This window comes from Petaurus breviceps, unplaced genomic scaffold (genome assembly GCF_028583685.1).
Source record: "Petaurus breviceps papuanus isolate PSGF00001 unplaced genomic scaffold, PetGlider_PUasm1.0 90895, whole genome shotgun sequence".
In the NCBI taxonomy this organism is placed as follows: Eukaryota; Metazoa; Chordata; class Mammalia; order Diprotodontia; family Petauridae; genus Petaurus; species Petaurus breviceps.
The window spans coordinates 4,873,232-4,886,166 of NW_027187372.1; the positions used below are offsets into that span (position 1 = coordinate 4,873,232).

The 12,935-nt window shown below is 35.6% G+C and overlaps 1 protein-coding gene across 2 annotated transcripts in view; it reads right to left on the reverse strand.

Annotated features, from left to right (window-relative positions):
• Positions 1–12,935, reverse strand: part of EDEM3 (ER degradation enhancing alpha-mannosidase like protein 3) — a 64,681-nt gene that overhangs the window by 11,899 nt on the left and 39,847 nt on the right. Inside the window, exons 12-17 of one of the 2 annotated variants that reach the window (XM_069074416.1) lie at positions 8,123–8,206; positions 7,336–7,460; positions 5,784–5,949; positions 5,359–5,513; positions 4,336–4,489; positions 2,895–3,089 (exon numbers count right to left, since the gene is read on the reverse strand). In XM_069074416.1, the coding sequence (XP_068930517.1) occupies positions 2,895–3,089; positions 4,336–4,489; positions 5,359–5,513; positions 5,784–5,949; positions 7,336–7,460; positions 8,123–8,206 (879 nt within the window). Of the gene's footprint in view, positions 1–2,894; positions 3,090–4,335; positions 4,493–5,358; positions 5,514–5,783; positions 5,950–7,335; positions 7,461–8,122; positions 8,207–12,935 lie in introns of both variants that reach the window. The other variant, XM_069074415.1, reaches the window with a different exon arrangement.

Sequence of the window (12,935 nt, forward strand, 5' to 3'; positions counted from 1 at the left end):
AAATTTCCAACTCAATTTCCAACTAGCTTTTATGAAAACCAAAGTGAAACTCTAGCTCAACTAGAAATTATTTTTTTAATGTCTTATAAAATCAGAGAACGTTAAGAGTTAGACTCTTAGGAATTCATTAAATTGAATCTTAGGAGTTCTTCTAATTCAATTACTTATTTTATAGAAGAAAAATCAAAAGAACAGATGGATGACTATTGATTAGTCCAGTTAAAACGACAACCTGGCCCTTCGGTGTGCTTTCCATTACATTATCTTTAATAGTTTTCCCTAAAACCTAATGAATGCACTGCCTCAAATATACAAATATAGATGAAAGTCAAATGGTATTCTATTAGCTATATTAGCCTACAGAAATTCAACATGATTTTAAACTATGGATTCATTATGAATTCAAAAGACAAACAAAACATAAACCTGTGAACAGTTTGCTTTTTAATAGCCAGCCTTTACAGAGCACTTCACTTCTTGTTACCAAATCCATTTTTCCTTAAAACTTTAGCACAACTCTTGCTGATTTTCACCATCCTCTCCAACCCTGCCCCCAAATTCTTACAAGTTTAGTAGAGACCTTATATGTCATACGGTTTATTTCCTACCTAATGCATAAGTCCATTCTGTGGAACTTGTTCACTAGACATCTATTAAGTAATTTCTGTGTACATGGCTTGGTTCTGTCACATGCCAGTGACTGTGCCAAGGATATATGATATCTCCATCAATGTGATGTGAAAAATAGGAACTCTTTCCACCAATGCAGATTACTGGCACAGTGAATAGAGTATGGGGCTGAGAGTCAAGATGTTTTGGGTTCAATACAACTCACTCACTAGGAGATATGAAACCATGACCTAGTTACTCAATCTCTATATCCCTCAAATAACATATTTAGTAGTTACTTGAGGAAGCAGAGACATTAAGTAATTTGCTCAGCATCATACTGCTAGTAAGTGTCAGAAGTGGCACCTGAATCCAGGTTTTCTCAACTCTAAGTCCAGGATACTATCAACTATGCAAAGTATATATAACAATTTTGACAAACAGTATCCAAATCTCTGTTTAAATACGTGGGAAGCAGCATGGTACAGAAGAAAGGGTATAGGATTTGGAGACAAAGGATCTTATTTCAAATCCCAGAACGGGCTTTTGCTACCTGTGTGATTTTAGGCAAGTCACTTAATCTCTCTGGGCTTCAATTTCCCTCACCTTTCAAATGAGGTGATTGGACAAGATGGCTTCCAGCACTAAATCTAGGATCCTATGACCTAAAGCAGGAGTGAGCTCACTACTTGGACAGATTGTGTGATTTACTTCTTAACCTTTATACCTAAAAGATTTTGAAAAATATGTTAACAATATATAAACATAAATATATAAAAAGGCATGAAGATCCTTCATAAAAAAAAGATTCTGACAGGTTGAAATGACTGTCTTTAAGTCCTGAAATTAAGTTAAAAAAAAGTAACTGCACACAAAGGCTATGATGTGGCTTAAGAGTACTTTATGTAATAAAAGACCACAGATTTATGGTTAATTGCATGCTCAATATAAGCCTAATAGGATATAGCTGCTAAAAAATCAAATACAATCTTGAACTTCACAATCAGAAGGGTGTTTTCACTGATGAAATTAATAGAATGTTTTAAGGTGGGTATCTAGACAGTCACTAATGGCTACATTGGCCATAAGGAGCCTGACTTCATTCTTTCCAGTGAGACTACATCTGGAGTCTTACATTTTATTACAGATGCTATATTTTAAGAACACTGAAGAACCAGAATACATACAGAAGGGGATATCCAGAATAGTGAAGGAACTCCAAACCATGTCATGGCTAATGACTAAAGAAATTAAGGACAAAGTTAGCATAGAGAAAAGAAGTCCTGGGGGTCAGTTAGGAGAGGGGATGGAGGAAAGAACATAATAGCTATTTTCATTTATTTTAAAGCTATCACATGTAAAAGAGACTGTATTTATTCCTTGTGTAGCTCCAGTACTAGGACTAATGGCAGAAATGAAGTTAATGCCTATAAAGCCAGGATTATGGATCAATAAAAGGATAAATGAACAATTAGCACATCAAGTGTATCACATCAAGTATAAAAATATATCCTGTCTTATTTATCTCCTTCACTGACTGTAAAAAAAAAAGTAGGCATAGCCTAGAGTAAGCACCTGAAAGACCTGTTGAATGAATGAATGCATTAAAGCTGTTCAAAAAGGAATGGGATGACTTGCTATATAGTGAGTTTCATGTGAATGCAAGTGCTCAAGAAGAACAGATGACTGTTTCAGAACCATGGTAGAAGACTATATGACCCCTAAGAATATTTGTCTACTGACAGATAATGCTGCATAAACAATCAAAAAATTTTCTTTAAAAAACAATAACCTTTAGACAATCATAATTGTATCAAACTTTCTGAACGTTGCTATAACTTCATAGAAGATTAATTTAAAAAACCAAAATCCTACCAAAGCTAGGCATTTCATCCTTAGAATGAATACTAGGTACACTTTAACCCTCTTCCCTATATTAGTGGAGGCCAAAAACCACTTGAAAAAAAAAAAAGGAATCATATTCTACATGTCATCCAAAAGAGCAGCAAAAGCCTGAAACAGAAGGATTTCCAGCTAAGAGATACAAAAAATTAAATTTTTAGGTAATTAGTGACAAAAATTACTCTAGTGATATTTAATTTTTTTAAGTTTAGCATGCTCAAATGCATATTTTTTTTAGTGCAGTGTGAACAAATTTGGACTTGTGAATATTTACAACTTTTTTGATAAATCAAAACTACATTTTTAGAGAAAAGACAATTTGCCTGGTATTTTGAACAATCCAAAAGCATTAGATAGTCAAGATACATACGATACACACATACCCCTGATTTGTGTTTAGACAGGTCCATCCCAAACTGTGCTGGCCCAGCAGTCAATACTACCCTGCCAAAAAATGGGTGGGAAACTATCTGAACAGCTCGAGGTGGTAACTGTTGTTCTTTCTGTTGCTGACTAGACAATTCAATCATCTCTTGCATGAATCGCAAACCATCTTCAGCATCAAGCGAACTTGCAGCCTAAAATGAAAATGAAACAGCTTTATATGGGAAATTAAACGACTTTACATGTTCTACAAAACATTTTCATTTTTTGGTGCCATTGAATCTATTAGTCTTTGATACTTAACTCTATATCTATACTTCTTTGCACATGCTCCAAATATATGTATAATCACCCTAGTATTAAGAATAAAAATAATTCTACGTTATATTAAATTAATTTTTCTAAAGTTTATCAGTCTGGCTATTTGCCAGTGGCCATCAACAATGCCCAAAAGGATACAGAATTCACTTCTGAATCATTCTTTATTAGGGATTGAACATCTTGATTTTCATATTCTGCCTTCTTTTGTCTACTACTGTACCGATTATCCCAGTAGGCAGAACTATGAGCCATAGACAGAAGTCACCAAAGGACATTGGGAAATTTAGATCTGAAATAAAAATTTCCTAAAATTAGGGCTATTCTAAAGAAAAATGGCTTGCCCTGAGGAGGAAGGGAAATAGAAAAGTTTCTCCTCTCTAGGTCTTCCAACAAACACTGAATGATCATTTGTCAGCAATGTTGTAGAGGGAATACATTATTCAGGTCCAAGTTGGATTAAATAGCCCCAAATTACCTTCCAACTCAGATTCTATGACTGCTTCTCTTTAAGATTGAACCCACTGTCTTCCCACATAATTCTTCTTTACCAAGGGTATGAGCTGACACCCACCAAAGAAAAAATCATCTAAATGTGTAGTTTGCTCAAACTAAGCATATTAATGGCTCACTTAAAAAAAAAGTTCCTAAGTGCAGATGGTTCTTCTCTAGTACAAAATATATAGCTTACTGTTTAAATAATTTTGGCAACAGAATACTAAAAATACTTGAATTGGTGAGACTAAAATAATTTTTCAAAATGGGTGTGATATTTGACAAGTAAACAGAAAAATGCGCAAAGAATTTAATATTTCTGAAAATGCCACAGTTAGGTTATTTTTTTTTACATTGAATAAAATGAAAAAAAAAAACCAACATATGTTAAAAATGAAAAGTACAACACATAAAAAAGCCAAGTACCAACTCTGGGCCCCATTTTCCTTAACTTTTAAATGAAGAGGCTGAACCAAGATTCTAATTCATTACATAAAATTCCACAATTCAAATGCCAAAATGAAACTTTCAGGATATCAAACGGTTTAATTGTTTTATTTAATGCTAATTAAAATAGAAAAAAAGGTATTGGAAAAAAATTAACTAATTAACATAGCACAGTCTTACTTGAATTGCATGCTGGACCAATTGCACTCTTCCATCTTTGAGATGAATCAAACTAACTCCCATCTTTTTTAAGATTTCCAAATGCTCAGGGTTACTTGCCATGAAATCTCTGGCTCTTAGTGGGGGTTTAGGTCCACTGCCAAAACTCTCTTCTCTGCTAAGAATAATAAAAAACCAGGATTGTAATTACAAAATAAAAATAGTGAGAGACACATATTATGTATCAATAGTCAAATTCCCATGTATATTTTGGGCCTTTAATATTAACAGAGACTTTAAAGTGAATACATTGTTGTTACAACATTATTTATATGCCTGAGTTGTTTTGTCTCAGATTATCAGTATGATTGTTGAAAGGGACTGAATTAGATGCCCAGGGTTTCTCTTTAGAGGATTTGGGTTTTCTTTTCCTTTTAATTAGTAATTAATATTCTCAAGATTAAAAATGACAGGAATGGACATAAAAAGATTACTTTATCATCCTCAGCACTCAACAATTCTATTACAAAGGACTATTTTTTATAATTCTATACATAGAATGTTTAAGCTTGACATGTATTTATACAATCCTACTTTGAATTATAAATATTTCACTTCAAAATTGTGAACTTCTTGAAAGCAGAGGCCTTGCCTTATTGACCTCTGAACCTCTCTCAGTTCCTAAAAAGCAATCAATAAGCATTTCTTGAATGAATTGGTAAATGGATTTCACAAAACTATCTTGTATAAAACAGCTATAGAAAGTACAGTTACATATTAATAGCTCAGCTATTAATTTTTCAATTAAAAATGATAGCACTGACAAAAAAAACCTGATGTTGCATTCCATATATGTATACAATAAATAAAATTTTTATATCAGAAACAGAAATAAATTTACTAGTTATAACTACACAACTGTATATTTTCCATCAAACTATTATCATTCTAGTCATTTTCCTAGGTCCCCTACTAGACATGACCAGCTCTTTTAACTATTCAAATTTCATAGTAATTATTTATATGAAAAACTATCCATCTTACACTCTGACAACACCTCTAGGACAGCTTTTATCCACCACATTTTTCAAGGGTTCACGGATGCTCTGGGCGTACATTGGATCATTCGGGAAGAGAATCTGAGTATTTGGACATGTCCAGTCAAAGTTACTATCATCCAGTTCTGTATATTCTGTAGTCTGTAAGAAAAACACATTAAAAAAAAAGGAATTAGTCACTCCTTTAACACAGCATAAAAATAAAACTTTGCCCAAGAAAGACAACACTCTCAAAAAAGTACTGCAAAATAACTGACAATAAAATTTCTGCAGAAACTCAAGTACACACAGACTATATCTAAGTGAGAAAAGACAATGTTACAGTCAAATTAAATAACCCCATTAACAGATTTTTCTTTTTGGGTACAAGTATAAATGACAATAAAATATTTAATTCAGAAAGTAACTCACTGTGTTTTTCTTAGAGACTGTTTGATTTGTAGTAGAGAGCCAAAGAGGTAATAGATGAGCTTCTGTTGTAAAAATGTAATCTTCTATATCAAAAATAATATCTTCTTTATCAGCAAACAGTAGGTAAAGATATTTAAACATTTCTGCCAAGAAGAAAGAGTCCATTCTAAAAATATAAAAAAATAAAATTTTAATACTTCCAAATATCCTAGCAGCCAATACAAAGTCACTTTTTGTCCACACATAACCTACTTTAAGATTTCCAGAGGGATTCCTGAAAAGTTCTAGTAATCCCAGAGTGGCACTGCCACCTTCTTAGCTCTAATGTTGTTTTGAGACAAAAATCAGAATAATCACAGTGCAACAAAGATGAGAAAAGAGGAAGAGGACTGCTTCTCCTAGTCCTACTATAGAGTTTAGGAGGTTTGTCCCTGGACCACGTAACAACGACCAGCTAGCCACTTTAACTTCAGTCTTAGTTTATTCATCATAAAACTGAGTTAGATAATCTGACCTCTGTCAACTTCCTCATTGGATTATTCCTCTGCAAATAACACCACATACACATACACACACAACTACCAAAATATTCAAATCTTATTTCGAATGTTAAAAGAAAATGCTGGTGGGTCAAAAGTCACACAACTGGGACAAAGTTACAGTAAAATTTCCTAGACTTAAATAAGCTATTCCACAAAACATCTTGTCCCCTTTATGCTACAAAATCAGATCCCTGACCTGTATCTAAAATAGCCCCTGAGTGAAGGCATCTCTTGCAAGGGATGCATATGCATTCTGAGACCTTTATTTGGCTGGTTGGTATTTTTTGTGTGTGTGTGATGACTTCTGGATTTTCAGCTTTGTTCTAGCTATTTGATCCTGGTACCCAAGTGCATTTTCATATATGCAGCACTACTGTGGAAGCAGATATACTGAATTTAAGCCTCAATTCCACTCTGGGCAACTCATTTGCCCTCTCTGGGCCTCATTTTTTCAATTTATCCCAATTCGGGATAATAACATTCATACTCTCTACCTCACAAAGATGTTGAGACAATCTATGTTACCATAGATGATAATTACCACATAAGATTTTTTTGTTATTAAAATGGTATTCTATCACAGGGTCTGATAGAATAAAACTTGTCAGTATTTTTTTTTTTTTGGTTAACAAAATAAAAGGCAAATCAACTATACTACCTATAGCTAAGGATATGTTTAAACATAATCTGTTTATCCTGCAATAAACTTGTTACTCAGAAAAACTACCCAAATTTAGATCATTTCTAAACACTATTTTGCTTATAAATGCTAAAAGAATAGAATACACTCATTTCTGATACTCATAAGATTTAAACATTATTAAATAATTTCCAACAGTACAGAGCTGGTTTACAAAAAGTCGGTAAGAATAAATTAAATTAGCACAAAAATTAGGGCTTATTTCTCAAGCAAATTCTGTCAATCTGGAAAATTTATTTGAACACTAACGAAAGTTTTTAAATTGTGTAAACATTAATTTGAAGACAAGGGAATCCTAGGAGCATTTTACCTATCCTCATGACTTCCAGTACGAACATCCTTCATGGCAGCAAACCCACAAGGCACTCTAGCGTATTTATTTAAATTTTCAATAAGTGTTTTCCCTACTTCGAGGTAGTAAGGATCCCCTGTAGCCTATTAAAAAGAAAAAAAATATGCGTTATGTATAAAATATGCCACAAAACCTATTAAGTAGAATCTATTTCTAAAAATAATTTATGAGTCCAGTTAAACACATAAAGTTCTTATAAACTTCTTAAATAAGCAAAACAAAATTGTTTCACTTTTTTTTTTTTATTAAAGCAATCGGGGTTAAGTAACTTGCTCAAGGTTACACGGCCAGTTATTTCTGGGTGTGGTACTGAGTGTCTGAGCCCAGGATTCGATCTCCAGGTCGTCCCAACACTGGAGCCGGTGCTCTTACTCGCTGAGCCACCTGGCTGCCCCTAAGCAACTGGGGTTAAGTAACTTGCTCAAGGTTACACGGCCAGGTGTTTCTGGGTGGGTGCTAAGTGTCTGAGCCCAGGATTCGATCTCCAGGTCTTCTCAACACTGGAGCAGGTGCTCTTACTTGCTGTGCTACCTGGCCGCCCCAATTGTTTCACTTTATAGTACAGATGATTGGAAAGAACAGATGATGTCAACTACAATATCTTCTAATAACCATGTGTTAAAAAGTTACTATGACACATTCAACCAATGAGATATTCAATAAGGATTTTGAAAATTCAACTGTCACTTTCAAATGACAAATTATGTAAGAGGGCATGGAGGGAAAAGAAAGAAAATTATCTTACTTTATATAAGAAGTAGGTACTTTCTGCAAATTCTGGCCTTAAGGGATGCTGAGCCCAGTGTACTCTGAAATCGGTAGTAAAAGCCTAAACAAAAATTAAACACATATACCAGATAAAATTTAGATGAAAAAAAAACCCCATCATAAAAATGGCAAACAGTTTTAGAACAGCTGACAATACTATAGATGATATAGAATACTCAGCTAAAAAACATAACAAATACATTATGTATTAAGAAAAATAAACCCTTAAAAAAAACCTTTTGATCTTAACTGATTGAAATTTACAATACAATAAATGGTCAAGGATGTGAATAGGCAATTTTCAAAGGAAAAAAAATAAATCCAGTCAACAACCATACAAAAAAATGTTCTAAATCGCTAACTGGAAAAATATGAATTAAAGCAGTTTTGAGGTTCCCCCTCACGTGGATTAGACTGGTAAAGATGACGAAAATAACAAACATCAGAGGTGCTGCAGGAAAACAGGTCCATGAGGTCTAATATTGGTGGAGCTATGAATCGGGAAGGCCATTCTGGGGAGCAAATCAGAACTATGCTCAAACTAATCTGTATTATTAATCCATATATACTGTTCGACCATGCTACCCTCTACTGGGCCTATACCCAAAAGAAATAAAAAATGAAAAGGACTTATATGTGTACAAAAACATTTACAGCAGCAATTTTGGTGATAGCTATTGGAAACTAAGGGGATATTTCTATAGGGAAATGGCTAAATTAATTTTGCTATATATGAATGCAACATTATTATGCCACAAGAATTTATGATACGGACAGTTTCAGAGGAAACCATGAAGACCTCTAAGAAGTGATGCAGAGTGAAAATGCCTTCTTTACCACTCTGCCCCAAGACACTCATCTCCCAACTTCAGGAATTTTCACTGGCTGTCTCCCACAGAATTCTTTCCCTCCTTACCTCTATCTCCTAACATTCTTCAAGTCTCAGCTAAACTCTCACCTTCTACAAAAAGTCTTTCCTAGTTTTTCTTAATCTTTGTGCCTTGCCTCTGAGATTTATCTGAGCTCCCTGAGAGCAAAAATTTTCTTTTTTCCCTTTCTTTGCATCCTCTCTGCACTTAGCAGAGTGATTGGCAATAACAGGCACTTAATAAATGCCTGCCTCATTAAGTGAACTAGGAAACCAATTTACATAAACTTCAAGGGATTTAAGAACTCTAATCAATAAAATGATTCTAGAAGAAACAAGATGAAACACACCAATCAGGTCAGAAAGGTGATGAGTTTAAAATGTAATGAGAGACATATTTTCAAACATGGTCAATGTAGGAACTTATTTTGTCAGACACTCCACCCAATATTTTTTGTTAATATGTTTAATGAGGGTGGGGATGGGAACAGATTGATAAAAGAAAAAACTGCATACTCTGGAAGAGGAATTGAGAAGCATATAAAGGGAAATTTAAGTAATGTAACAAAACATCAATAAAATTTAGCATTTTTTAAAGAGGGCAATTTACAACCAGAAAAAAAAAAACCTTGTGATCTTTAATGACTGTCATAAAGCTCTTTATCAAGGGTTTTATTTCCATAGATTTACAGGAAATTCCAAGAAAAAGATACTTAAAAGTCTGTTCCATAAAGAAGCAGAGAAAATGATAGGAATATCACCAAAAAAACTGGAGATAATGAAATCAATATCCTTGAGAGTTTTATACTCTTAAGGATTAAAAAAAAAAAAAGAAATCTAAGCTTTCATCACATACAGTATATGAACCAGTTAAATGCTTCAAAGAATTCCTCCTGAGCAGCTAATAGTTTAAAGACAAGACAATCTATATACAATTTTGAAATGTACCTTTTACCAGGAAGTTAAAAGCTGATATTAAAAATTAGTTTAGTGGTAACATATTAAATTAGTAGGAGAGTTACCACACATATCTTGCTTTTAAAAATCAAATCTAATCTGATAACAAGATTTCACAGCAACAAACTTAGCTGCCTAAGAAAACTGCCAAAATATATACATGTTACTATATGAAAAACCAATGACTTCACTCATCCAGAGGAATCCATCTATTAATAATGCATATTTGTGATGGTAAAAAAGTTAAAAATACAAATTTAGGGGCGGAGCCAAGATGGAGGGGTAGAAGCATGACCTTCCCATGGCTCCAGCTTCCACCTTCCCCAATCCACGTAAAAAGGGGACTCTAAACAAACTTTGGAGCTGCAGAACGCACAAAATGACACAGAGAAGCTAACCTCCTGCTGAGGACACCCAGGCAGGCCAGCAGGAATAGGCCAGCACAGTGCTCTGGGAGCCGAGCCCAGCCCCATGCTGAGGCTTTAGCCACAGGGCAGGCCTGACCAGCCCTGGCCAGAGGAACTCCAGATCAGCAGCAGCTGTGGCCCTTTCGAGATTTATCAACACATAGATGTGAAAGACAAAGTAAGAGGTCAGTGCAGTCTGGACTTTGGGACCAGTAAGTGGGAGTGCGCGGCTTTTACCCCCAGGGCGAGAAACCACTTGAGACAGCACAGCCTGCCAGCACCACATGGCAGCTTCAGCTCCTGGCCTGCAGAGTGTAGGGGGACCAAGCACCAGCCTGAGGGGTAATCTCTCTTGCTTCAACCTGCTTGGATCTGGATTGCAGTCTGGGGTGGAGGTCCTGGGGTGTGTGTCCAGCTTGCCAGAGCGTGTGGAGACCTCAGAGAGGGCACCCATCTAATACCTCCAGCAGCTGAGAAAACCCCAGCGTTTGGGACGAAAGCTCCCCTGTCTGGTGGCAGAGTACTACTGTGGCAAAAAACCCAAAAGTCAAGTAATTGAGTGGCAAAATGAGCAGGCAAAGGAAACAAAGCAGACAGAAGATTCCAACATTACACTCCTATTTTGGGGACAAGAAGGAGCAAGGAATGGAACAGGAGGAAAACAGTGAAGTCAGAACTCCTGCACCAAAAGCTTCAAAGGAAAATACAAGCTGGTTAGAGGCCACAGAGGACGACCTTAAGGAGCAGATAAGAGAAGTGGAGGAAAAATTGGGAAGAGAAATGAGAACAATGCAAGAAAATTATGAAATGAGAGTCAACAGCCTGACTGAGGAAAATAATACCTTAAAAAACAGACTGATTCAATGGCAATGGAGGCCCAAAAAGGCAATGAGGAGAAGAATGCCTTAAAAAGCCGAATTTGCCAGATGGAAAAAGAATCTCAAAAGCTCAATGAGGAGAATCATTGCTTCAGAATTAGATTGGAGCAAATGGAAGCTAATGACTTTATGAGAAATCAAGATGCTGTTAAACAGATCCAAACAAATGAAAGAATAGAAGACAATGTGAAATATCTCATGGGAAAAACCACTGACCTGGAAAATAGATCCAGGAGAGATAATTTAAAAATTATTAGACTACCTGAAAGCCATGATCAAAGTAAGAACCTAGAAATCATCCTCCAGGAAGTTCTCAAAGAAAACTGCCCTGATGTTTTAGTACCAGAGGGCAAAATAGAGGTTGAAAGAATCCACCGATCACCTCCTCAAAAAGATGCCCCGCAAAAAACTCCTAGGAATATTATAGCCAGGTTCTGGAATTCCCAGATTAAGGAGAGAATACTACAAGCAGCCAGGAAGAAACAGTTTGAATATTGTGGAAACAAAATCATGATAACCCAGGATCTGGCAGCTTCTACACTGAGGGATCGAAGGGCTTGGAATGTGATATTCTGGAGGTCAAGGGAGCTGGGATTAAAACCAAGAGTCACCTACCCAGCAAAACTGAGTATCACGTTTCAGGGGAAAATATGGTCATTCAGTGGAATAGAGGACTGTCAAGCATTCTTGATGAAAAAACCAGAGTTGAACAGAAAATATGACATTCAGATACAAGAAGCAAGAGAAGCATGAGAAGGCAAACAGGGAAAAGAAATCATAAGGAACTTATCAAAGTTGAACTATTAACATTCCTACATGGAAAAACAATAATTGTAACTTATGAAACTTTTCTCAGTAGTTGAAGGGATTAGAAATATATATACATATATATATATATATGTCTATATGTGAGGGTATATGGGCATATGAATACATATGTGAATGTGTGTATATATGTTTACAGGTATACATAGATAGAGGGCACAGGACCAATTTAACAGGAAGGGATGATACTTCAAAGGTGAAATTAAGAGGTGAGAGGAATGGGGAGAGACAGATTGGGGCAAACTCTCTCATACAGAAGTGGCAAGGGAAAATGGTTACAACGGAGGGGAAGAATAGGAAGGCAAGGGAATGGGTCAACCTTATTCCCACTGAATCTGGCTTGAGAAGGGAGTGAAATACACACTAAATAGGGGATCTCATCCTCCAGGAGAATAGGGGGGGAAGGGGATGAGAGGGAGGATGATGGAAGGGAGGGCAGGCTTGGGGGGAGGGAAGTTGGAAGCACCCACTTTTGAAAAGGGATGGGATCAAAGCAGAGAATAGAACAAGTGGGAGGTGGGATAGGAGGGAGGGAAATATAGTCAGTCTTTTACAATATATCTACTTCGTTATTGTTTTGCATTAGCCACACGTGTACAACCTATACTGAACTGCTTATCTTCCCAGTAAGGGTGGGTGACAAGGAAGGAAGGGAATGAATCTGGAATTGGAAGTTTTAAAATCAAATATTCAAATATATGTGTGTGTGTGTGTGTGTGTGTGTGTGTATACACACACATATATATATATATATATATATACTATTATTAATACCATCTTACACGTAATTGGGAAATAAGATATACAGGCACTGAGGCATAGAGATCCACTGGAAAAGTCGAAAAGGGTATGGGA